Genomic DNA, 26,460 nt, shown 5'->3' on the forward strand with positions numbered 1-26,460 from the left:
CTACTTCCTGCCAACGCACATGTAGTTCTTGTTGTCTAGGACGCTGGAGAGTGTTTGCAGAAAGGCGTCGAATCAGATTGATGCTTCCCAAATGCCCTCCATTGTCTCCAGCATTTAAGATTCACAGACAATTGTGTACTTAATTAACATCTTAACCACTCATCAGTGACACAAGTAGCAACACCGCGCTAAGGGCTTTCGCCTCACCGCACTTTAGGTCGACAAAGTGCCCCGAATTTTGTCTTTCGGGGACCGCAGGGACATAGGCGCGCTATATCGCTTCACCAGCCTTCGGTCGTTGACCCCAATGTGTCCTGTGATGCGCAAACAAATTTCGCTGAATGAAGTGAACAAGCAGGCTGCGGCAGTCGGTAAGCGAACACCGTCCATCTATGAGCCATCCTAGAGCGTGCATGCGGCTTCTCTGGGCGACGAGGCAGACTTCGACCTGTTTTCGTTTCACTCACAGTCGAGCCGTGTTCGCGGCATTGTTTCTGTTCCGCCAGCGGAGGCACAGGGAACGTCGAGCGTTTTTTAATTCATCGCCATCAAACTGTAAACCCTATCATGCCGCGTCGCTCGTTCTCACGTGTGAACTTTTTGCGCGAGTTGGATCCTCGCGCGCTTTTCGAGGTAGGCGACAGAAGCCCAGATGGTTCCAGGACGCGTGTGCCCAAGCAAAGCGGCGTTTCAGCTACGTATCTCGGGCCTTCGGTTGTGCCGTAAACTGGCCAGGGCGGCGCCTCTGTAGGTTTGCGGCAGCGCTTTCCCGCTCTGTGCAGTAGCATGTCAAAAGCGGCCCGCTCCGTTCCGCTGCGACTGCTGGGGCCGAGAATGTCTTCCCCGGAGTGGTTCCAACTCCGGTGCGGAGATTCTTTAACCCCGAGGCATGCGCGAGACATGGAAATCTTCCCCGGGGTAAAGGCACCACTGCTGCGGGCGCGCGATCAGGGGCAACGCTTTTGGACGGCCCTCCGCGAGAGACATTCCGCCTGTCCGCCCGGATGAAAAGTATTTTTGGCCCGACGCGCCGGCGGCAGCGGCGATATATGAAAACGACGGCGGCAGCAGCGACGTCATTCGGGGGCCCGTCAGCGGAGGAGGAGGAGGGTGGACGCCATTGCCTTGCGGGCGAAATTGCGCGCAGTGCGTCGACGCCTACCTGGCGGCCGATTGGAACACGCGTCTCTTGGCGCTCGCTGCTGTGGAAGCTTGTCGAGGTGGCGAGGAGCGAATGGGTGAATGGTTTGCGAGCGGTAGTAGTCACTGGCAGGAAACGGTTTGCGTCGGTTCTCCATGTGAGGATCTGTTTGACCTTGAACAGGTCATGCGTTGCAACGTCGCGGATGCGACGAGGTTACGTGGCGTATGTGGACAGGGTGGATTATTTTTTTATAATTTAAAGAGCCCGGTCACCCTGATCCCAGGAGCTGTCGTCGGATCTTGTCCAGCACAGCAACGGAATGTTACTGACAGCACCGCGTTCACTATGTGAAAACTTGCCATCGGATGGTTGAAATCCAGTCTGCGAAACATATAATGAAGGAGGAAAGCCTCCTTTTCAAGGTCAGAGCAGTCCCGCTCGCATTCGCTGCCGTGTTGGGGAGAAGGCTGCGGCGGGAAGATTCAACCATTCAATTGTATCGCTTGGCGACATGCTCAGTAATCCTACATAAGTGCCGCCTCATATCAGGCGTGCATTGATTCGACAGTTCAACAAAATGTACAGGACCTTTTTCACTTACCTTATCGATCACCGATAACTGGTATTGATACTGATTGCAATGTTTGCCTTGCGGCTTTTGATCTGACTCGCATTTCGATACGCTGCTCGAACTGAGGAGGATCGACTGTTGCGCTTAGCTTCTTTCACGGCGAGGGCGATGTCGGATGCAAGCGCATGCGGCTTGAGACTGACATTCAGGCGCATGTACGCGCCTCGTGGTTGTGGAAATGTGAGGTGAAAATCGATGCTTCGGGGACGCTGCGCTGAATAAAATAAACGCCTTCAGCATTACCGCCGTTCTAGCCCAAGGCATACCCGTCATATTCATGTACCGGAGCGAGCGAGCGCACGGCTGGCGTCATCTGTCGGCGGCGTCGGCAAGCGTATCCGGAAGTGTTGCAAGCTTGAGGAGGAAGGGCCCGTCGGCGGAGGAGAAGGGACGCAACTCGAGCGAGGGAAAGGGAGCGCGGTCCGCGCGCGCCTTCCGCGTCAACCGGCGGCGTGTCGAGTCTGCAGCCAGCGAGCTTTCTGCGTGGATTCAGGGGCGCCACAATGGCGGCCTCGACAGCGGCGTCACTCCTCGTGCGCTGGCGGCGCGACGTCGTTTGAATCTACATCGCTGGCGCCGGCCACTGCGACAGCGTCTTGATTATGCCGACGTCCTGCAGAGCCTCGTCGTCCGCCATGCAGCGTGCTGTGTGCCGTTGCCGCATGCTGGGCCTAGCCTGGCTGCGCCGGCTCAAGAAGTATCTCCGTCTCTCGAAAGGGATTGTCAGGCGACTTCGGCATCTTGTCAACGCGCTGCGCTCGCTCCTGCGCGACCGCTGCTTCGCCGCTCCTGCGCCGTCCGCAACAGGTATTTGAGCTCTTCGTTGCACAGCGGCTCATTGTAGTAAGCAGCGCGGTGCTTTTTCTTTTATGAGCGTTTTCAGTTCGCATGCAGTGGCGGACATGTGGCGAGATCTTGTTCGAGAGAGAATCGGAGAGTTGTTTACTTACGTTGCTGCAGCGGTGCTAGCGTTTGTCGATCGCCGGTTCCATTTCGTTATAAATGTAACGTGACATTAGCGTACGCATCGTATACTGATACTGATTTCATGGATCATGTTGTAGCTTGTGATATTTTATAGCGCGGGAGAAACCGTGTGGTGCGCGCTGATAGTTTTCGCTCAGGCTGGCAGGCATTTGCTTCGAATGCTGCGGCATGGTAGCGGCGACAGCATAATTTTCGCTCACGCAAGTTTAGGCTCGGCTCTCGTTACCCATTTTGTGCTAGTTCCACTTTGCTTTTCATTTGCTTCATTCTTGGCCATTCTGCGTAATCCGTAGGTGAGTGTTAGTGCCCAAGAGATCGTATGCGCGATGGTTCTTGCGTGCAAAAGCATCTCGTTTCTGCTACTGGACCTTCATTTTATGTTACATGTACTGTTTCGCTGCACCGCTCCTACTCCCGAGTTCCCAAATGCAGGCTTTCTGCCAGAGGCAATTCCTTGGCAGTCATTCATGAGCTGAGTTTGGTGTGTAAGCTGTGTTCGGTTTGTGTACGGAGATTTTGTTGCTGGGATTTGCCGGTCGTGTGCGGGAGGCTGGTTTGGCAGCACGTAGGACATCGCGGTCGATATGCGGGCATTGGTGGGCTTCGATTCTGTCTTGGCTATGCAGATGTGCGCTTGCATCAGTTCATGTCGGTAAATGGGGGCTGTCGCAAGTGCGCTCGCGTTATATCTGCACTGTAGCATCGACAGGCTCCTTAGTGTTTAATCTTGCCCCGAACAAAAAAAAAAGCACAATCAGCTTTGCTACGCGAAGCTTCCAGTGGCTTTCCGTTTGGTGTTCACTTTTGCCTTTTTTTTTTTGCAGTGCAGAAAGCGCTGAGAGAAGGTTGTCAGTCGTTTTAAGTTTTTCCGCACGTTGTGTAGCTGCTAGTAAGGTATAAATGAAGCGAACGTACTAATGATGGGAACAGGGAAAGGTTCCTCGCTGTGTTCTTCAGGGGCAGTGGGCTCCATCTTCCCAGGTTTTTTTATTTCCAGAAGCCTTGGCTGAGCCAAGGACTCGTTGCGGGTTCCCGAGGGCCGGGAAGGCCTTCGTGTTCGCGACGGGGCCAAGCGAAGCGAGCAGCACCAGTCGCGCGCCGGTGCTGCCGCAACGTAGTATTTTCGCTCGATCGTGCCCGCGATATTTTTAAAGGTTTCGCGTCTCGCAATTCTGGGTCGGCGGCAAGCCCCGCCGTGCCGTGGTGGTGTATGCTTTTCTTACCGCCGCCCCTGGTCGTCTTGTATTTGTATTTTCTTTTTTCCCCCTTATCCTTCTCCCGACCGGTGGCAGGGAAGACTGCGCTCTGGTGCCGCGGCCCCGTCGGCGGCGCGACGGGAGGGAGAGGGGGGGGGGGGGGGAACCTTTGGCGCCGTTCGTCTGTCGCCGACTGACCGCGGTAGCCGCCGTCACGAGCAAATGAAGGGGGGTGCGTTTGAATCGGACCGGCCGCACTTTGCAGCTGCCCTTCGAGAGGCTTTGCGATGACTCCTAATGCAGGCTCCAGCCGGACTGCCGCGAGGCGGTGCTGTGGCCGGCATTCGAAAGGGGGTTATTTGTTGGGCTTTGGCGTCCTGCGCTGCTGCTTCGCCTATGTGCGCCGTGCTTCGCAAGTTCGGTGTGTGGCAGATGGTGGGAACGTAGCAGCGAAGGCGACTCATTTTCGGTTCATTAGCGTGGCGTTTGCTGTTGTGCTACGGCTGCCTCGCAGACGTCTGAAGCGGTGGCAAGAATTGCATGATGGCAATAGGGGGGGTATGACACGATAGCGTTAATGGGTTAATGCGCATGTATGTGGAATTGGTTATTCCTACTTAACATTCATAGATCCCCTACCACTGCTGCCTGGCTCACTGGTGCAGCGTTAAACGATGCGCCACTACCCTGCGATGGCACGTACTGCTATAGGTGGGGATTGTGCGACCTAGGTTGCTCTTCCCGAGAAACCTCTTGTGAACGCTCATTAATACCACTGCCACCTGTAACAGTGGACAGGTTGTGATGACGTCACAAGGTCACGTGACCTAGGGTGCCCCCCCCCCTCCCCCAATGAAAATAGTTTGCTTCTCTAGGGATTTTTCGCTCACGGTCAACCACGCCGGCTTTTCTGCAACATGAGCCTGTCTGAATGACGGATGCTTTCGTACACCTTCTCTGGCACGATGAAATGGGTCGTCCCAAAGCAGAAAGGGGGCGCTTCCTTCATTTTGATAGACCCACCGTTGCGTACTGGAAGCACCTCGTTTCACGTTTACACCACAAATTTGTTACCGAACGTGGTGTGTGTGTGTCCTTTTTTTCTTGCTTAAAAGGGAATGTTATTTTGGTGATTTGGAAACTGTTTGCTAGATTTAATAATAATAATTGAGAGCCAGCTGCGAGCGCTTCCACAGGGGAGCCAAGCACAGAGGCTAGGAGGACATTGATGGCAGGCGCTCATGGTTTGTACGCATGGCCACAAAATGGTCCCTACTGTTGCGTTTGCTGGCCGTGCATCCTCGCAGCTATCCGCGTGAACTTGGGTGTCGTGCAGGTGCATGCTGGGATCAGTGCCTCGATCTCATCTCTCGCCCCTTACTCATCGCAGGCTACTCGGCGGCGACCACCACGACAGCGGGTGACTGCGCTGCGCCCACGGGCGGTGAAGGCTCGGACGAGCCCTGGTGCGAGATCGCCTACTGGGAGCTGGGAGACCGCGTGGGACCCATGTACGCCGTCCAGCGGCCGTGGCTGCACGTGACGTACGACGAGCGCTCGCCTCCGTCCTGCGACGCCGAGCTGAGCCTGCGCGCGCTCTCCAGCGGCGCCGCCTGCAAGGACATCGTGGCGCGCGTGCGCTCCCGCATCGGCCAGGGCCTGACCCTGCTGCGCGAGCCCGACGGCGTGTGGGTCTACAACCGCTCCGAGTACGCCGTGTTCGTCGCCTCGCCCACGCTGGACATGCCGTCGGCCCGCAACCTGACAGTATTCAAGGTGCCGCCCGGCTACTCGCTGCGCGTCTACGACTGGGAGCGCGCGCGCCTCTACCGCCAGTGCCCGCCAGTGTCGTGGGACGGGCCGCTGGCGCTCACCGCCGTGCGCATCTCCTTCGTCAAGGGATGGGGCCCCAAGTACGCGCGCCAGGTCGTGACCGCCCTGCCCTGCTCTCTCGAACTCTTCTTCCACACGCCGCCCAGGTGATGGGACGCTATGATTTTTCAAAGCTCGGCCGAGGAGCACCGCGGGGCTGCGGCCTATTTTTGATATTCTCACTGCCCCCACCCCCCCTGGCTTGTGTCGGCCGCGCTGTGATGGGTCACCGTGTGCCTGTTACCGTGGCAGCAGGGAGAGGCTTTGCTGCGGGCACGACTCGCCCGAGAGAGAGAGAAAGGCTTTCAAATGTGTGCGTGTTGTACGTGTGTGTGCGGGAGAAGTTCCTTGTAAGGCGAGTGCACCGCTCTTTCGATTTTTCACCGTTTCGCCATTCACCTGGATACACTACTGCCCGAGGACAACGAGGCACTGCCACTAACACCAACTGGAAAGTTTATATACACTGTTGCCCCCTTACCTCTCTAGCTGATTGGTTGTATGGTAGCCTTTGTGCCAGAGCAGGGCCGCTGTTCTCATAAGTGGCCCTCTTTGAGAAACCTCTGCATTCTACTACTGCCATGGCTGGTAGCAAGTGAATGATGCAATTGATTTCGCTACCATCCGTAGGTCGTGGCTAAGGGCGATAAATGAAGCATTTAGAGAGCACTGGTCTGTTTATTTCTTATTTGTAATGTTTCCTTCCTGAAAAGCTTTGACCATGGGCTTTGCTCTTATGCAATTGCCGCTGCTTTAATTCTGTGTTCACTGACAACTAAACCCTGCCTAGTGCTTAATATGACTGGATATATTTTGTCAATGCTGGTGCACCTTGCCATCGTTTACATTTATTTTTAACTAGTGTTGCAGAAATAGGAATATTCCAAATGTGTAGTTTTATTGTTCAAACACATGCTTGTCATTAAAAGCTTAAACTTGAGCCACTATGAACAGCACACCTGATATGTTTATGCAGAGACGTGTTTATCAGGCATGGAGCGCTATATAGAGACGTTGCAATCTGCTTTTGATGTCGAAGCACCAGTTCTCAGTTGCCCTGCAGCACTTGGTCCACCATTGCTTGCGATCTATACTAAGTGACAACTGTCATTGGTACTGCGGGGGAAGCTGCGAACACAAGCCATCAGCTAGCAAGCAGGCCAGTGGCGCTGGTTCACGAGCATGTGAGAACAGCACACCCGTGGAATCCATTGCCTTGCACTCATAGCTTTAACTGCAGTGCCACTGGTGGTTGTCCTCGAGCATAGATATGCTTGATTGCTATTACGTGTCCCTTTCCATGCAAAAAGATCGGTGTCAAATGAGAATTTGTGAGTCTCGCCATTGAACTTAGTGTTGCAACTAAATTCAGCTCGCAGTGTTTGTGAGCCTCTACTATAAATTCAGTGGCATATTTTCGGTCAAGTTAATGATCAAGGGCAAATGTAATGATGTATTGGCACGAGGCGATTGAATTATTATTAGTAGTAGTATTATTGACCCCTCGTATTAGGCTAAAATGCAAGAACGATATTGCTAATTCAGGCTTTGAAATTGCGCTTAGCAGGATTATGACCGTACATTCTATCGGTGTCATCTTTAAAAACTTGTTCGGTGGCCTTTGAAGGAGCCATGACCTGGGGCCATATCTTTGGAACAGTTGGCTTTCTCTACTTTTGAGCTTGTTTGAAGTTAAGAGTAGTAGCAGTTGTTAACTCAAGATCTGGGCCGTACCTCCCTTGCGTGATGACAGCCACTGTGCCAGCCAATCGCACAAGGGCAAAACCACCTGTGCCATGCATGGTGGACCAGTGTTATGTCCTGACCGGGCAGTGTTTTTCTCTCTGTATCTGGCCAGTGACAGCTGATGTAGGCGGCAAAGCTGAATGCGGCACACAAGCTGATGGAGTCTGAAATGACCGGTGTTAAGCGCCTGCGGATGTCTGGAGAACATTGTGGGGCAGGCAGAGGGTGTCATGAGTGGCCTAGGTCCTTTGGGCTGAAATCCCCGGGGAGTTCATTTGTGTGGTGTCACTGCGATGGCTGGGGACACCTATGCCATTCTCATTAGTGTTATCGTTGCCTGACTTGGCGGGCAGGCAATGGTCTTGCTTCCCTGCGTGTTATAGCCTCTTTGTTGTTGTTATCGTGGAGTGTGAAAGGTACTAGTTTTTGCCTGAAGCAGCTTCTTCCTTATGCGAGTCAGCTTATTTATTATTGTGGTTTCCCCTGAATAGGGAAGAAAGAACTGCCTGCTAAGCCTTTATAAATATATTATATATATACATATATAAAGTATATGCTTGTGATGTGTGTCTGAGCACAGCTTTCCTTTCCCATTTTATCCATGCTGTCATTTCTCCAAAGCCTCTCCCGAAAAGAAAAAAAAACAAGAGTACAAATTGCTTGTTGCATTCTCTTCTGGTGTGTGTCTGTAAGCTTTGCTGCCACTCGTGTTTTACTGCAAGGAGCTGCGTGTAAAACTGTGTAGTGTACTTTGTTGACATCTCGCCATGTTTACTGTAGCAAGTTAAAGCTTTTACTATTGCTTGTAAGCATGAAGAATGGAGTTACTTAAATCAGATGTATGTTTTCGACTCATCTCCATCCTACAAGCCCTCAAACCTCAAACCAGCTCATTCTTGCAAAATTGCTTCTCAGCATGAAAGATCTAAGTTCTTGTTAGCATAAAAAATATGGAAGTGTATAGTCTGCTGTGGGCTTTTTTTTTTTTCAATGATTTTTATTCATGGAGCACTGCCGTGGAGTGCTGCAAGAGTTCTGGTAGTTTCACCGTCTCCTTTCTGTGCAGTTTGCTGCATGTAGCACAGGGCACTGGTTACATGACATTTAATGGGCTCCCCATTATGCACAGCGCCTTGGCTCTCTACAGACCCTGTAAGCTTGACATCCACATTTAGATATGTTCATTCTGATCCACCACAGTTTGCCGAGGTTTCTGTTACGTTTGCATGCTGTTGCATATCAGGGTCACTGCTGTCTTTCCACTGCACCCACACCACGTTCACCCCACAGTGTCCATCAATCATTTCGTATTTCTGCGAGCTTTGACCAGCTGCTTTGCTGCTCACTGTAGTTTTTACCTTTTCTGGAGTGGGTGTCTACATGTTGTCCAAGATCACTTAGTGGCAGCCTCCACTGATTGTGTGGAAGCTGCACCTTGTGTCCTTTGAAGTCACTGGGCTGTGCCTCATTCGAATCACTGAAGTATGTTTCTTACCATGGGGTCAGGCGAAGAAGGCTGCTCTCTTTAGAGCAAGTTTGCTGTGTGGAAGGGAAATGCGCCAGTGGCCCTTGACACACGGGATGTTCTTGCCCTTTTCTCCACATCTTCCCACAAAGTCTTTTTGTCAAGTAAACTTAGTGCAGTTCCAAAATATGTCGCAAAAGGAGTGACGGATATATCCTTTTGTGACCTCCCCATGTCTATACTCCGTTTCATACATCAGGTGCAACGCTGTGAAAGGTACAGTAGCAGTCCGGACGGGAAAATAAAGGGAGGCGTGTTATTCCGCGCTTGTTCTGTGCCCGATTGGTCTAAGGCGCGAGAAAGGTACAGCGTGACGTCAGTAGTAAGAGTCTATTTGATCAACTTCATGACAAATGTGGCATGTAGTAAGCCTGCAGACAAAGGATTCAGTGTTTCGCTCACCACAAGGAAGGCACTACTTTTTGGTCACGGATGCAGGCAGCGCAAACAAGTGCGCTAGCTTTGACAGCGTTGCACCTGATGTATGAAACGGAGTATAGTGTCTCGACCAAGCCCACCTCTGGCGTCTTGTGCAGATGTGATGTGCCTTTTGCTGTTTCCTTTGGCGCTCAAGCTTCGAGTGCTACCTGTGTCGTCACCTCGTTTTGTTTCTCATCTCTCCTCTGAAGCCTTGCGTCGTTGGCGCATTGCCACCTTTGCCTTGCGGATCACTCGAAGGATGAGAAAGACCTTCGCGCAGCTTGTCTTCCACACTGGGTATAATACCTGCCCCGTTCGGGAGGGCCCTCGTCCCACCTTCCCGCTGCGGTCATTTGGATGTTTGCCTCACCCATCTCGCTGCCACATGGCCTCCACATGATCTTTTCTTAGTCCCTTTTTTTCTCCTCCCTGTTTCCTTTTACGGCTTTTTTGCTGCTTTCTGTGAATGTCTTGCTGCAGTATGGCAGCTGTTGCATTGCACATCTAATGACTGTGCGCCCGGCAGGCTCTTGCTATTCTGTGCATGCGAGGAGCAGGTTTTGTAGCTTTACTTGCGTTAGTCCGAATTTTTACCCACCGAACGAGTCTTTTGAAGAGCTCCCAAATTAATGATCAAAATTTGGTTGCACAGGCGCATGCAAAACCTTGCTAAAGCTGTGGCACTGTCCTCTGTGCAGATCACTCGCTCAAACGATGCAGTGGCGATTGGTGCACATGGGGCCGAAAGATTTTCACAAATTCAAACAGGGTTGGGCTTGAGCAGCCATTTTGATGCACCTTGTCAAGTTGCACTTTTTTTGTCTGTGTGAGCTCCCTTGTGTCTTTTGTTTTGCTTTCTTTCATCATCTCCTTTGTGAATGATTAACAGAACACATGAAAAGTGCCAAAAACTGTAGTTGTAACTTTGTTGTCGTCTGCGTCTACGAGGGGGGGAGTAAGATCGGGAACTGCAGACACTGCAGCATTCTTTGTTCTGCTTGGAAAATGTCACTCCACCTCTGCCATCGCATCTGGCTTTGGCCGAAGGCTTGATGCCTTGCTTGCATCTCTGTGTGTGCATGCATGCATTTTGTGTGAAGCAAACCTGTGACTGTTCTTGGAGAAAGTGCGTTGCGCGTAAGCTCTCGTAAAAAAAAAAACTATTCCATCCACTCTTTGGTAACAAAAGAAATATATAAATATATACATATATATATATAAAGATATATATATTGATGTATAAATATAAACTTGCTGTTCAGCAGCTGTAGCTAGGCAAAGCCTGCAGAAAGTAAGTGCCTGGTCGGTCTTAAAAGAAGTGTACGCCGTGCACTGTTGCTGAGCGTGCGTGTATAAATGCACATTTCCTTGATAGTGGTATTCTGTCTCTTAGAGGATAGTTTCGTGCTGGTCTTAATCTTTTATTATTTCCTTTGAATGCACTTGTCAACATATATGGCTCTAGAAGCGCATGAGCATTTTTTTTCCCCCAACTTCTAACACATGGTATGGAACTGACAATCCAATACCGTTCTGCCTGCCTCAATGCCTTATGAATACTGTGGAAGGAAGCAAATGTTTAAAAAAATGCTGTCTGTATGTGTGTGCCTGTTTTAACTAAGTTTGCTCAAGCGTCCTAGGCTGTGCTGTATTATATCTGTTTCTCGTTTCATCGTTTCTGGAATGCAGAGGTACGATGAGAATGACTTAATGAAAGCTTTCCTTTTCTCATGCATTTTTGTACATATGTAAAGTGTAAATAATGACATTTTTTTCTAGTAGGTATGTCCTTTCTTCTTTTTTTTCCCCCCTTGTGACCGGTTTCGCTGTGAAATGCGTGGCTTTGTACAAATTCTGTCGGAAGTGTACAAAATGAAAAATGATACTTTCTACTGTAATAAAGGTACAGGTATCCTATGCCCTGTTTGGCCCGGTCTGGTTCTTCTCTGAAATAGCGAGCTGTGCGGGCACACGCTTTACTGAATTGGGCAACACCCAACATCTTGGCGAACGTGCATGCTGCAGCTGACTGGAGCCAAGTAGTGCACTGCAAAATATTAACCTACACTATGTAGAACTGGGGAAGGGGTGCCGTTGCATTGCATCAGAATCTGGATTGGCTTTCAAGGCTTCATTTAGAGATTGAAGTGCAAGAATCATCGCATGGACTTGCTACCGGCAAGTGTATAATTATTCCACACATATCGGCCGCGAACTGTTGTCAGGCTTTTAGTGTGATATTTGGAAGTCCTGTGCCCGAAGCGATATGGTGACCTGCTCCGCTGTTAGATTCTTGTTCACAGCAGCATCTCTAGCCCAGATGTTGCAGCCTCACTAGATGAAAAATTTCATCCGTTGCCCTTTCCCAGCTATTGTCTTTCTAATGCTGGCATTTTCATGTTAATCATTATTTGCTTACAGGTTTGAGGGTTACTGCATAAATAGAGGCAAAAGTGCTGAAAATTATATAAGAACCAAATTACACAAAAGTGTACAGAAAGCAGTACCAAGGTACAAAACCACAGATGGGACAACCCATTTAATATATACAGATAATAATAAGGGAGTATGGGGCGAAGTAACACCTGAGGACTTTGGTAACGCATTGACAACGGAAATCAAACGATGTGTTGAACATGTTCAAGGTGTGAAGTTATGTCACACAGCAAATATTCAATCAAGCCCTGCCACTAAATGGATTGCTTGATGAGGAAAGGTCAGTGCACATAGGGGACAAACATCACTACTGGGCTGCAAGATTGCATATGACATTTATTATATTCATTTTGAACAAATAATATGACTACATTGTTTGGCAGCAGGAAGTTATTGCGTAGTGAGAAGCGTGCGGCATTACCATTCACAAGAATATCAGGAGGAAGGATGTTCAGTGCGCATTAACGATCTGGAAGCTTGAACAAAATGCCAAAGTTTTAAAGCGCAGACAGCACTACACATTTTGTCACATAATGTGTGCAAGTGTGACTGGCAAGGGAAGAACACAGCTGGTGATGGGATAAACAAGCACATAACTGTTGGCATATCATGCAAGGCTCAATGCTGTTGATGAAAACAATCCAATGCATTTGGGAAGGCCGCTACATTGCAGTGGTACCGGATATAGATGAAACCAATAAGGTGTGGGTGGACAACTGGTTTGGAGTGCACGAGTCCACGTGGCGTGCATTTCGTAGTTGGTTTTGATTCGCATTTTTTTCGTTAATTCTGCCTCATTTCTTCTGGAATCAGCGTTACACGTTGTTGAGGAAGAGAAAGACTTTATTAAAGAACAAACGAAGTTCTTGCATGTAATGTTCTGCTAGGTGGACAAGAGCCAACTGGCTGACGTGAGCCGCCAAGGTCATCCCCGCGCGTCAGTGCAATCCCAACAGAAAAATGCTGTACGTAAGACCTAGTTAAACGGAAAATACTTCAAGACATCTCTTCTTTGGTTAGAATGATTATTTTTATTTCTTCACTATTTTTATGCACTGAGCTGGCTTGATTTTAGTCTAACACCGCAATATTGTCTTCCTTTTCTTATATTACGACAGCGGGCCTTATGGCATAAAGTATCAATTTACCCATAAAGATACACGCCGGATTCCCGAAGGAAGTCCATCAAGGTCCGGTGGTGCGGCCCAGAGATCTACGTCCCGCAGTCGACCTGAGGGCGGCCGGCATCGGAGCAGATGCTTCTGCCCGACAGGTGCCTCTGCCGGACCAGAGGTCGCTGTACCGCTCTGGACTTCGTAGAACACTCTCAAGGCTCCCTGCCCGCATGGCTTGCGCAGGCTTCGTACTCAAACGAACGGCACATTCCCTAGTCATCGGCTTAACAGTAACTTGAAATAAACCAGTCACAAAAGACAAGGGACAAGAGAAGGAGTGTACACGCCACAACTAGTCGTGTACACTCCTTCTCTTGTCCCTTGTCTTTTGTGACTGTTTTTTTTTTCAAGTTGCAATGAACCAACTGGCCCGCATTTCAACCCTTCGGCTTAACAGTACCAACGACGCGTGACAAAAAACCTGTTGACAATTTTCTGTGCCCGAGCGGGCCCGGTCGCTGCCCCCTTTGCAAGCCTATTGACGTTAGCTTCTTCGTCGGAGCTCCGAGAACACCGGGGTATGTGAAAAAACTCCCCCCCTCCCCTTCTTTTGTGGCATTCCAGCAACGTCTTCCCTGTGTGCTTTCCCGCTGGCATCGAGGCACGCGACCCCAGCGCCTCACGGCGGCTTCCCCCATCGCGGACGTTGGCACCGAAGCCAACGTGTCTGTCTCACGTCTGCAAACACGCTGACAACCGTGGAGGCTAGGTGAAAGGAAATGTACGCCGTCAATATCCAGCGCGTGAGAGTGGTCGAGTGACTGCGTGCCAGAGGCAAAAGCAGTGGCGGGTTTTCGAATACTTTTGTTGTTTTGCCTTTTCTTAGCAAAGTATTTTGTGGTGGTGGCGAAATACTTTTTGTAGCGAAAGCTACTTTGGCCACGAGCTCGCAGTTTCGCCGTGCTCGCATTCCCACCGTGGTCGCACCGCACCACGTGACCAACCGCGTGACGTACCACGTGACAACTAGACAGACTACCAGACTAACATGGACTTGCAATCAAGATTAACCAAGCTATATAGGCACCATGCAGGAGTAACTCCGGCGCGATGCGCGCGCCCCTCGCTGCGGAAAGGGCAGACCTGGTGGGAGACGCGCGCCGGCTCGCGCCGCTCAGATGCTGCAAAACTGCCCGGGAGCGCGTTGTATTCTTCCTTCGCGATCGTTGCTTTGGCGATATTCTGTGGTCACAGATCAATTGCTGCGCAGCAGTCTACAATAGCACATACTTGAGCTCCCCAGGGACAATGTTTTATACGATCCGAAGCGACGGGAACAGTGAATGGCTCTCGTCCCGACGGCCAGTGAGGCAAATCTTGTGTATTTTTCTACTTCTTTCTTCACCGTATTTTTTATCCCCTCCCCTTCAGTTCGTTGCTGTGTTTTGCTTCTTGCCCTTGGGCACCCTTCTCCTTGTGTCGTCTGCTCGGTTTCTCGTGCTTTGCTACTTGGAAACAGACGCCCAACATAAATCCAGGGCTCGTCCATGTCTCTCTGTGTGGTGTCTTCATGTTCCTGCACTGTTTATTTGTCGCTGTGTCACTCCAACTAGGCCAAATCGCCACCACTTTGCTGCAACATGCCCGAAAACTTTCCGACGGCCGCCCCAAACTGGGCGCGCGCCCGACCCAGGCGGTCGCGACTTTCCCAACGCAACTGCTCCGGCGGCCACCGGCGGCGCTGCCTGTTCGCCGAAAGTGCTGCCCCCTAGGTTCCTGCACGGTGCCCATATGCCTTAGCTTTCGCTACGTATATACCGGCATAGCCGAGCTAAGCCACTGCCTCAGGGAGGTATTCCCTGAGACCTGAGAAGTGTCTCAGGGAATGACCACCCGAACCTTTATTTCCGAACCAAAAAGCTTTGAACAACAATCTAGGTAGAGGCTCCGCCCTTAGGACGTAACATTTACAGCATCTCGGCTTTGACAAAAACCTTTAGTAGAAAAATAAGGTCTTGTGAACTGCTTCTCTGTGCGAGATCGTTTTTCGTGGAAGTTTTGTCTTTTGTCGGCGTTACTTCACTTCTTCAACTTACAGTTTGCCTTTGTCATACCCAGCCATACTGCACAAAAGCATTTTTGAGCGGGAAAAAGTTTATGAGCGCAATCTTTTCATATATTCATATCAATTCATTTCAATATTGAATTTTTTGCTATCGTCAAGGCGTTCCCCATTGGCCTTCAAGCGATGGAAACACTATAAAAGAAAGATTTTGCTACATATCAGAACAATAGACCATTACCTTAAATATTTCTATAAAGTATCTTACAATTTTCGAATTTTCAAAACTTTGGCCCTAGAATGTTGGACATGTATATTTCTGTTAATACATTTCTTCGTTTCATCATCTGCATAATCGATGTCTCCTTCATCACAACCGAATCACCACGACTGGAGAGGTCTGAGCCCCTCCGAAGAAAGGGAACGAACCATCTTTAAAATTTACTGGAGGTGTCTAATTAATGTCCGCCTCGCAGACGGGAGCGGGACTTCCAGTAGGGCGTTTCTAGGCTTTTTGAGAAAGTTTCATCCATACGTACTCCAGCAACGTCCCATGAGGATGTTTAGGACGTATGGACCATTTCGGAAACGCCTCTTGCACCGTGGGTTGTCAAGCTGAGGTCACTGCCGTAAGGTCGTTAAGGAACCACAGATAATCACACGCAGAGCAACCGTTATCAAACAAGTTGACCAGAAACGCTTTCGTGGATCACGTTTTCCTCTTTACTTCTGTTTGTGCAGCAGCTTAATTAGCTGCTGAGCTCGAGAACGTGGGTTCAATCCCGGCTGCGGCTTTCACTCCCACCTTTCTCCCTTCCCTTGCGGCGCGGTTGAGGTGTCCACCGAGAAGTGACAGTTACTGCGCTGTTCATTTTTTGTATGCCAATTTTCGGCCTATTTTAACGCTGAAGCCGCCCAGCCTCAGCTTCGGCGGCACGCACCGCAACGTCCTCACGCCGCATCACTTGTGGTTTTGTAGCACCAGGGACTGTTATCGAAGGCTTTTGCATCGCATCTGAGATAAGATACGCTACGCAGCCTGGCGCCAAGTGAGGCTCGCCTCCGACAAGACCATCAAAGTGGGACAGCTACTGCTTCTTTGCTTTCCTCAAAACCACTCTAATAACTGGTAATAACTTTAATAAATGGTAATAGCTGGTTATGGTACCAATGAAATTTGTGCGCCTACTAGAGCTGTCCCTACGACCGATTGGTATCCTGTCTATCCAGCTTTTTTTTTTTTTTTTGTAACCCTGGCGTGGCTCATTCGTTCCTCTCAGGCCTGCAGCATGCTTACATTAGCTGTTACTGGTTATTTGCGCGATACTGCTATAAAGCTTGCAACAAAAAATGGAAAACAAGAGTCATAAATAGGAAAAAAAGATTGTGACAACGCTGTATACTTCGAAGATATCACTCGTGTATTAGCTGTCTTCCTCTCCCCCCAATTTTTTTTTTCTTTCTGTAAATATATCTCCTGAAAGCTGTGTCGATTCAAGTTTGCCGAGCTTTCTGCTGCACGCCCTGTCGAGTCGCGGCATTCAGGTCCGGATGCAGAGAACTTTCTTCAACCTTGTGCTTACAGCCTTATAGCTGTCAGGCCATATTTACAGCTTAATAATAATACGTCACACATTACCGTACAGAATCCAAACAACTGCACCGATATCCGTTCCGCACATACCCGCTGCTTATTCCTGAACTTCCATGCTTAGCGGCCGTTCTACAGCTGAGGCCTTTGGCAAAGTACCGAGATTTCGGTACGTATGAAGAATTCTTGAAGGTCGTAATTAACCACAAAGGACCCACCAGGACGTTCAACACAACTATGAGGCGACCCCGGGCTGCGCATCGCCACGTTTTCTTCGATCTCTACCTCCACGTAAAGCTATTTTTCTTGCTCCTCCCTGGGCCAAGGCTTGGAGGACGGGCCACGAAGACGGTATCGGACAGAAGATCGAACCAAAAGGGAATTTTTGGCGCTAGGCGTTCGTTCGCGGCTGCAGCCGAAGCGAGCGACAGCGCGGTGGCACCGGCGGAGATTGGCCAGTGCCTGTTGTAAACCTGAAGGAAGGTAGCGTACACGCCGGCAGCGGCCGCCGATAAAGGCCCTTCTTTGACGCCGCGCGTATCTGACTGGACAGAACCAGATACCGCATCCGTCCTTTGTTCGGCAGAATGGGCGGCATTCCCAACTCGCCCCAACGTCTCCTGCACCAGTGAGTCTTTTTTCTTCTCCCCTTCGTCCCGTTCTGAAGGTGCAAACATGCTTGAGGTCGACCTCCGAGCCTGCCTGTGCGCCGTTGTTTCTGCTTGCTCGTATTCGTTTGCTTTTACTGGATGGAATGGATGCGCAAGTGCATAATTTCTTTCCTTTTTACTTTCAGTTGCCACGCGCTCCTGCATCTGCGTTCCTCAGCCCTAACAATGTCGTAACGTCCCGAACGAGTGCTCTGGCTGTCCCCATAGCGTAGCCAAGATACAGAAGTCGCAAGCATGCATAAGAAGCGCGGCGAACACCCGTGACGTCCAAGTGAGAGCCGTGCCAGCAACCGCCGGCTCGGCGTGCGCCACACGTGCGAGGAGGAAAAAGAAGGTGCCACGCGTATCGCTAATTCCCCGTGGCAACGGTGGCCGGCCGCCTCGATTGATATGTAAGGTGCGTAAGGCCAGACTTCCTCCAGAAGATACGGTCACCGACATGGTCGCCCAGCTGGAGCCGTCGCCCCTACGGCGGGGCATGGGAAAGCCGGCAGCCAGCACAGAGGTAGCAGCACGGTCGGCGCCGACTTTCCTCTGCGGAGCACGCAACGAGCCCCCCCCCCCCCCCCCCCTTTTTTTTTGTCTTTACCTTTCCCGGGTCTCTTTTTTTTTTTTTTCCCCGTGTCGCCGCACATCCGTTCTGCTAGAGGGGCGCCAGAGTTTCGGCGTAAACATCACGCTCGGCGAGCGCGACACTCCGGCGTCAATCGGCAGGTGCGCGGCCGTCGCGCACGCACCACCGCCGCGATGACGGAGGGGGGAGGGTTCGGCGCCCGCCGCCGCCGGCACAGACGGCGCCGACCGCTCGGCTCCGGGGAGTTCCTTTATTGGGCAGTGCCTCTCATTGTTCTGCCCGCGCTGTGCCTTTTGTCCAGCTGCCGCGCGGCAGCAGCGAACCGTGGGAGCCGCGGCGTCGTAGTAATGGTCAGGCCCCGCGTGCGTTCGCGCCCGGAAGTGGGTGCAACAGCCGCGAGCGCCACCGTTGACCCGGGCACCCGCCGGCGTCGTCGGTCGGTCGACCGGCTGCCGCCGCTGCCATCCCGGGCGAATGGGGACGACGTGCCTCGCCCTCCTCCTCGGCTGTTTTTGCTGCCTGCAAGGGCGCCGCCGCCGTCGTGCCCGGCGCGCAGACGCCGCGGCGGCGGCTCCCTTTCGCTTCGCGCGCTCACGACCTCGATTTTTCTCCGGCGCCGTGTTTTGTTTCAGGGCCGACTTGACGCTGGCCTAGCCGACTGCGCTTGCCTCACTCGTCGGTCGGCCATTTCGTCGTCGCGCCAGTCTGCGGGCGGCGGTGCTGGTTGCGCAGCCGCCGCGTCGTTGCTTGCGTCTGCTGGCCGTCTGTGTTTTGCTCGTTTCTTCGGCCGGCCGGCGTCGGCTGACGAGCGGCCCCCTTTCCGGTCACGCCGTTCGATCATCACCGTCGCCCCTGTTCGGCTCCTGTTATTTCGCTGGATGTTGTTCATCTCGCGACCGCGTGCACCTTAGTGGGAGGGCGCGCTGCGATTCGCCGAATTTTTGGACTTACGGCCCCGAAGCTTTTTAAACAAGCGCCATGCATGACTGGACATAAGTTGAGATTCGACTTCAAGTTGCGCTCCTTGATTTTGCTGGCAATGGTATGCGAGCGCAAGACGATGGCTTCCAGGCCTCTGTAGCTAGTCAGCGAGCGCTTAATAAGAGCACGCTTGTCAACGTCGGTCGCCTCGCACTAATGCATTTTGAAGTGTAATTAATTATCAGTTATTTGTCGTGAAAATACGAAGTTCGAAATACGAGTTGCGTTCGCATTGTAAAGCTACTACGTTGATGTAGAATGTTCAAGTGGCCACAGCTTTCATATTTGACGCTGAAGCTGTACAGTACTCACGGATTGAAATGGGACATTCGGAGCGCTAGCCTTGCAGTGCCACGCAGGCATGTGGTAAACCACAGGCCGGCTGATTGGCTACTGGAAGAAACAATTCTGCTTTGTAGATGTTCTCCCTCTCACGCCATACCACAATGCACCACCTTGGTTCCATGAGCGTCTACGGGCGGCGCTCCATGAAGCGACGGCCACGCGCTCCGAATGTCCTATTTCAATCCGTGAGTACTGTACATGCGTTTATTGCTGTCGGTAAAAGGACACTATTTTAAAAACTGCGCGCCAAATTTCCTTTCTCTCCAAATGCTTCTCTCCCCCCCTTGATCCTTTGTGGTTGCCAACTCTGTTGTGGTTTCAATTTCGGTTCGCGACTGCGTGTAACTTTTCATTCCATTCAGTTGTCTCTTCTTTTGAACGCTATTTTTATGCGGCATGCTATAAATGTGCTTTTAAAAATAGTTGGTTTTATTAAGTTTCGTTTGTTTATCTTTAAAACTAAAAGTTGGAAAAGGTGGCGCTAGCTGCTACACTAGTTCTGGCAACTGAGATCTCTCCTATTGCTTAAATCTGTCTAGGTGCGCTTATATACTCTTATGACCGACAACATGGTTTCTTTTAGCGGTCGTTAGGTGCGCGTACGGGCCATTAACGGTTCGGAATAAAATTTTCTTGCCTGACAGCTGTTTGTAGTTTGTTTTCTCTGATTAAGACCGCCTGTCGTCCCAAGAAATCATGTCTGCAATCCAGAACGCTCTGCTAAGGATTCGAAATCTAACTTGGCTTCAAGCGGTAAGCTGCATGGTCGTGTGTTGTTTAAAAGATTGCAAGCTCCATTCCAGCTTCCTGGCACCCTTGCTGCGAGCACAGGGTGGCTGAATGCAGTGTTGAGGCACCAGAAGTGCAGGCTTGGTGACAGTTCCTGTCGCCCTTTGCTTTCTGTGTAGGGTGCGTGATGGGATCCGGAGTGTTGATAGGTTTGCCTCAATTCTTTCTTGTTCATAGCTGGCAGTCGCAGCATGTGTGAGGAGCATGCAGCACATATTCTGACGTTCTCCCCTGCTTTCTAGGCCAAATGTAGCGCAACAGCAGCCCCAAAGGAGCCTGTCAAGAAAGGGCAGATTGCTAAAAGGTACCCAACATTTGTGAAGCTTGAAGCCGACAAAACATATTCATGGTGCGCTTGCGGTCTGAGCAAGAAGCAGGTAAGACGTGCAAACTTATGCTTCGTGTACCTCCTGCTGTGATCAGAAAGTAAACAGCGAGACAGGAGACGATACTAGTGCTGTCTCGTTCTGTCTCGCTGTTGATGTTCTATGAATGGAGCAACCAGTACAACTGAACTCCTGTCGCAGTCATCCCGCTTGTTGTGCTAATTGAAACCTATGCTGACACCAACCTCTCTTCGCTGCGTCAAGAAACATTGATGAAGCTACTGTAAACATTATCGAGGTGCCTCTTAAAAGCTTTCAGAGATTAAATGTGTGCCTTGTCTGATATTGAATGCCTGCATATAGTTTCCAGTGTTGAGACATCAAAATTATTGTGCATGTGTAATAATGAGAATTTTGAAAAGCCTTGGCATATACAATGTTTTGGTGCTCTTTCACATTAGACAGATAATTACGTGCTTTCAGGGAAAGTGAATTTTCTCATTTCTAGTGGTGCCTGTGTGCTGCCACTCATCTGGCACGTTAATTTCCAAGATATTTTAACTTTTGGTGTGAGCACTGAAAATCAAAAATGTTTTTATCTAATGTATCTTTCTAGCCATTCTGTGACGGCAGCCACAAGGGCAAAGAGCCTCTGATCGGGCCAGTGAAGTTCACTGTAAATGAAACCAAGAAATACCTGATCTGCAGATGCAAGCAAACCAACAACAGGCCTTTTTGTGACCTGACGCATGTCAAAACTTGTGAGTTATGCTCATTTTTGTCACAAAGTGTCGTTTTTGTACTGGGAAGGCTAGAAAATCAAGAAGTTCGAACTGCCTTAAAGAGATGCAGACGAAGAAAAAACACTCGACATGGACGGGCGTAGACTTCTAACTTTATTTTGGGAAAGCAGAGACAGTTGGATTATAGCAACTAATTGTATCATAAATAGGGCAACCAATTAGTGGACAGGACAAATGCACCCGCTGCTCTCATTAAAACTAGAATGCAAAGTGAAAAAGCGGTAATGATTTTTAACAAACATTTTAGATTTCGCATCCTTAGTAGAGTGTTCTGGATTGCAGACATGATTTCTTGGGACGACAAGTGGTCTTAATCAGAGAAAACAAACTACAAACAGCTGTCAGGCAAGAAAATTTTATTAAAAACCGTTAATGGCTCGTACGCTCACCTAACGACCGCTACAAGAAACCATGCTGTTGGCCATAAGAGTATATAAGCGCACCTAGCGATAAAAGCAATGTTAAGGGGAAAAAAAACCTGTCACGCTGGCCCAAGGAAAAATTAAGCCAGAGCAATCTGCAACTTTACCGTCATGTGACAGCTCACAAGAAACACAAAAATCCTGTCACTGCAGACATTAGTTTCTTGTGGCAAGCACACGCAAAAGCAAACCAAACGTGTCCAAATGAAGGTTTCTATGTGCAAAAGAAAGCAAATAAAGCCCAAAAATTGTAAAGGCTGTTACGGGTCGGGTAGCATGACCAGTTGTGATGCAGGTAGCGTTGTTTGGCCGGAGGAGGGATGAGGAAAGATGGAAGCTGACGTTTGGGAACGATAAACCAAACAGGTTTACTGGCACTATGAAGAACTTATTTACATATTTTACGAGAGAAAGAACAAACGGTCAAGAATTAAGAGTTCATAGCGTCGAGCGACTGGATGAGCCTTGTCGCCAAGGCCCAGAGCGTTCGTTCCTGCTCAGGATGCTTGTTAAATACACTTAGGCTCCGCCCTGTCATTACACGACGCACAGATCGGAAGAGCCACCGCACATAGCACGCGGAGCCCCGTGGGAATGGGCGAAGGGGATTCGGAGGTCCGCTGCTACTTTGGCTGAAGCTGTATGCCCATCCAAACACCGGCACTTGTCAGTCACGGTTAATTTCGGGAAGGCGCCATTTAGAGTCACGTGGATTTCAGGGTGCTTTGTGTGTAGGTAATGGAGAGCTCTGGATTAATTTAAGATGACATGGGGTTCTTTAGCATGCAGTGACATCGTGCGGCATGCAGGCACCTTTTGTGTTTCACCTCCATTGAAACGGGGCCACAAGAGCCATGTGTCATCTGGAAATATCACTACTGTATTAATTAGGTATTCAGTCTAGGCTCTTCTTGAATCTTCCAGGTGAAGTTAAAACAGTGTTGCTGGCAGCTGGTGCCTTTTCTTTCACTGCTGTTTACTTGGATATGGAAAGTAGTAGTACTACTACATATTTTTTAAAATATATATTACAGTATAACCTGCTTTTTGCTACTCATTTAGAGCTGACCATATGCTGTTCACATATTACTTCTAGAGAAACTGCTGCCTCACTGCGTTCTTGATGTAACGTGGCAGTTTCTCTCATCCCCTGCCGAAGCAGTCATACTAGGATTATATTTTAACCCTTTTGGCAAACATACTGCTTTTTGAAAGAGCTTGTTGCACCCAGCAGTGATTTTATTTCATACGAATTCAGCACTGCTGTTCATTGTGAAACTGGGGTGCTTTTTATATTGGCTAGCAAAAGCTTTAAATAATACTTCTCAAAACACCAAGTTTGGCAGCACATGCTTCGACATAATAGGCCGGTTTTACCATGTAGTTTTATTTGGGTTTTCTCGCATTGCCTTCTGGTAGAAAAAGAAGGGAGTGATTGCATATGGCCCCCAGCATCCCATTTTGTTCTCTTCTCAGGTGCATGTTACAATTTTGCAACCAGTGTTTACCTTTAGAAAATAACAGTGGGTGTTTTATGTTTTAAAGCATACCAGTTGGCTTTCTTAAGGCTTGCATTGACTTTTCAGGCAGAAAAAAATTTTTTTTAACTGCAGTGGCGAGCTGGTGAGCAGCATCTGAAAATACTGAATTCATCCAAGTGCCTTTCCTTGCATTGCAGTTATTCCAGAGTCCATGCGTACAGCTCTGAAGATCAAATTGTAGCCGTTACAGCCGCTGAAGGTGACCACGTTGTCCTCAGGAAGAAAAAGGTAGAGCCAAGTATGACTTGTAGTTTCTTTAGAAAGCCTCAATAAAATTGCTCATTTTACTCTTTGGCATTCATATTGCCATGCTTAGAGTGTTACTTCCTGCTGAATCATGACAAAGAGAGGTCTGACGAGCTGCTTTTTGTACTGCATATTTAACGCAGGCTATGTCCTGATCATTGATGTTTTTGATGATTGCATTATATATTCTCAGACCTCCCTCTCTTTGTTGCACAGCGACCCTGGTGACTCAGTGGCAATGGTGCTCGGGTGCAATTCATAAAGACGCGGGTTTGATACTGGCCACGGCGGTCAAATTTCGATGGAAGCGAAATGCTAGAGGCTCGTGTACTGTGTGATGTCTGCAGTTAAAGAACCCTAGCTGGTCGAAATTACCAGAGCCCTCCACTACAGCGTCTCTCATAGCCCGAGTCGCTTTGGGACGTTAAACCCCATAAAACATCTTAGTTGTGATAGGTTGTTTTAAAAAATTGGCAAGAGAGTTTTAAAGGATCAAATAAACATTCCGAAACTGGACCTTGGTTTTGAACTAGTGGCTTCACAGATGACCAACAATTGACATCTGCTATGATATTGGCAAAACTCTTGTGCGTGCATTGAATGGCTAAACTGGTGGCTATATGTGACAGCCCCATTCATGAAACATGTGAAATTACCAAAAGCAAGCTGTAAATTCTCTCATTGAGCATCCACCACTTTATTTTACCTCTAGACATGTTTTCGTCCTAGACATCGAGAAGCAAGAGTGACGTGCAATGGAGAGATACACGGCTGGCATGCTTATTCACTCCGGCTCCATCCTCACCGAAATAATTCACCCATCGGTGACAATTGTAGTTGGAGGATTCAGCAACTGAACACTTGACTGTGTTGTCCATGACTTGCAGTGCCAAGCCGTTTTATACTGCTCCATGTTTTCGTCAACGCCCTCACTCGGGCTTCAAGAACTATGAGTGATTTGTGGCGGACTGGTATGCTTTAGCGGGTGCACGGCTTGCATAGCCTCCACAGTGTTAAAGGGGTACAGACACAAAGGTTTAAGTGCCCCTTGTTTTGCCTTGAAAGAGGCCTACGGGCCTAGTGATCATGAAAGTGAGCTCAAAACAGTAGTGATAAGCATGAATAATTAATTAGAAACAATTTTGTACTGGCAGTTTGTCTCGGCTGGCACCAGCACTGAAGTGCACCTATACGTCATAGTCAGCCTGGACTACCTACCACATTCCTGATGAGGTCAGCATCACCAACAAGCACTTGTTGTTCCCAGGTTCAGCGACATCAAAATAACTGGGGCACCCAATGCACCTTGATGTCACTCGATTTGGGTGTAAATGCCGACCGGCACCTCGGACGACATCCAAATTTCAAATTGCGTTCCACTCAACGCCTCCAACTGAAACTTGCTGGAAGGCATCTCTGTAAAGGGGCACTAATAGAGTAGCGGTATGCGTGGGATGTTAAAGGATGCCACATCACGAATATTGTCCAGCAAGAATGCGCTTTGTAGAAGCTGAGTCATCTGTAGTCAGAATTTGAATTTCAGTGTCTTGGCGCATTTCCGTCTCCTCTCATCACTTTTTGCATGCTGGAAGGTCGGCACTCCTCCACTGGCCCCACCCTCGGGGGCGGAGCTAAGCGGCTTACTGGCCGTGGTCATGCTAGCTGCCTGACGTCTGAAAGAATTTCACCAATAGCCATCTGAGAGAAAGTCGTGAGAAAGTCGCCGGAAAGAGCTCGCCAACTTTCATGCGTGATTGTGGGTTTTCTGCTGTATGTAGATGTGTATTATTTGACTCAGGTGTTCATGACAACACAATGCATTGGGCGAGTTGATGTGCTCTCCTCAGAAGGTGTTTCAGAGCCTCTTTAAACTCCTGGAAGAAATCGTGTCGTTTGTTTGCATTCAAAGTTTTGTGTCTGTACACCTTTGACAATGTTGCAAGCTAAGTGTGAAATGGAGTACAGAGGTAAAAAAAAAAGGAAATCACTTTTTTTTTTAAAGATGAAATGATATGCCATATGGCTGCGTAATTTGGCCTGTATGGTCAGGAGACTGAGGAGTACCAATGGTAAATTTTTAGGTAAAATTCACAGACCTTGAAAACGTCGAAGTTGCCCTTTAAAGGAACACTGAGGACAAATTCAGTTAGACCCATGTTGGTTTATTACCATATTCTGACATAAAAATTACTTTCACTGAAAACAAAGCTGTTTTAAGCTAGAAAAGGTATAAAATAAAATATGTATCGCCACTACTGGCCGTTTTCACAAGCAAACTGCGGTGGCATCAAGATAGTGTATTGCTCGCAGCTTCCTATGGCTAGGCTGCACCACAAAACAGCGACTACGGACGGAGTCCTTTCCAGTCTTGACGTTACGAGTTTAGATCAAGTAGTGGAAAAACATTTAAAATTTATTTTTCCCGCAATTTCCTCAGCAATAAGTAATGAATGTGTCTTATGCTGCTCAATGAACATCAACATAGAAAGAAGTACCGTACAATTGATTTTTACTAATAAAAATTTGGGTGCTACACCTAGGTTATTCCACTGCTGGAATGCATGCCTGCTGACCCATGTTCTAAAGGAAAGGTGCATAGCCAGTTCACTTAGTTGGTGGACACCTCAAGTGGGCCAGGAACCCTTGACTAAAACACTGAGTTGCCAAGCTTTTTTTTAGTTGGCATTCCTGGTGCGCCTGAGGTGTCCACTGACAAAGTGAACTGGCTATGCGCCTTTCCTTTCCTGAAAACCAAGAGAGGTTTTAGACTGCCCTGCCCAGGCTTTTGGACTGCCATCCGAGAATCTCTTCCAGACTAACAATCTTGTGCCTTGCCAATGTCGTTATTGGAGATAGTAATTAAAAAAAAAAGTTTGCAGTTAGTACTGCTTCAAGTCGCATTCAGACTAGTACTTCAATACGCACAGATCGTTGGTAAGGATCGTAAGCATCAACGCAAAAAACGCAGGGTCTGTTAAGATGAGTGTTGCATCAAGAAGTCTGCTGCCAGCGTGGACGTTGACGATATCTGAAGTAA

General features: G+C 49.2%; 2 protein-coding genes across 3 annotated transcripts; both read left to right on the forward strand.

Moving 5' to 3' along the window:
- The first annotated feature begins 2,219 nt into the window (after positions 1–2,219).
- LOC144093543 (mothers against decapentaplegic homolog 6-like) lies at positions 2,220–11,438 on the forward strand. Its single transcript, XM_077627069.1, has 2 exons — positions 2,220–2,582; positions 5,349–11,438. Exons 1-2 carry the CDS (start codon positions 2,378–2,380, stop codon positions 5,939–5,941), a joined length of 798 nt encoding a protein of 265 aa, XP_077483195.1. The 5' UTR covers positions 2,220–2,377; the 3' UTR covers positions 5,942–11,438.
- Positions 11,439–18,872: 7,434 nt separating this feature from the next.
- On the forward strand, positions 18,873–23,478 carry LOC144093547 (uncharacterized). 2 transcript variants are annotated; one of them, XM_077627074.1, is made up of 4 exons: positions 18,873–19,012; positions 20,328–20,462; positions 21,028–21,172; positions 23,315–23,478. In XM_077627074.1, exons 1-4 carry the CDS (start codon positions 18,953–18,955, stop codon positions 23,356–23,358), a joined length of 384 nt encoding a protein of 127 aa, XP_077483200.1. In that variant the 5' UTR covers positions 18,873–18,952; the 3' UTR covers positions 23,359–23,478. The 2 variants fall into 2 exon arrangements, with proteins under 2 accessions (XP_077483200.1, XP_077483201.1); XM_077627075.1 differs by lacking the exon at positions 18,873–19,012 and adding an exon at positions 19,846–20,049.
- Positions 23,479–26,460: the final 2,982 nt, after the last annotated feature.

This window comes from Amblyomma americanum, chromosome 6 (assembly GCF_052857255.1).
Source record: "Amblyomma americanum isolate KBUSLIRL-KWMA chromosome 6, ASM5285725v1, whole genome shotgun sequence".
NCBI classification, from domain to species: domain Eukaryota; kingdom Metazoa; phylum Arthropoda; class Arachnida; order Ixodida; family Ixodidae; genus Amblyomma; species Amblyomma americanum.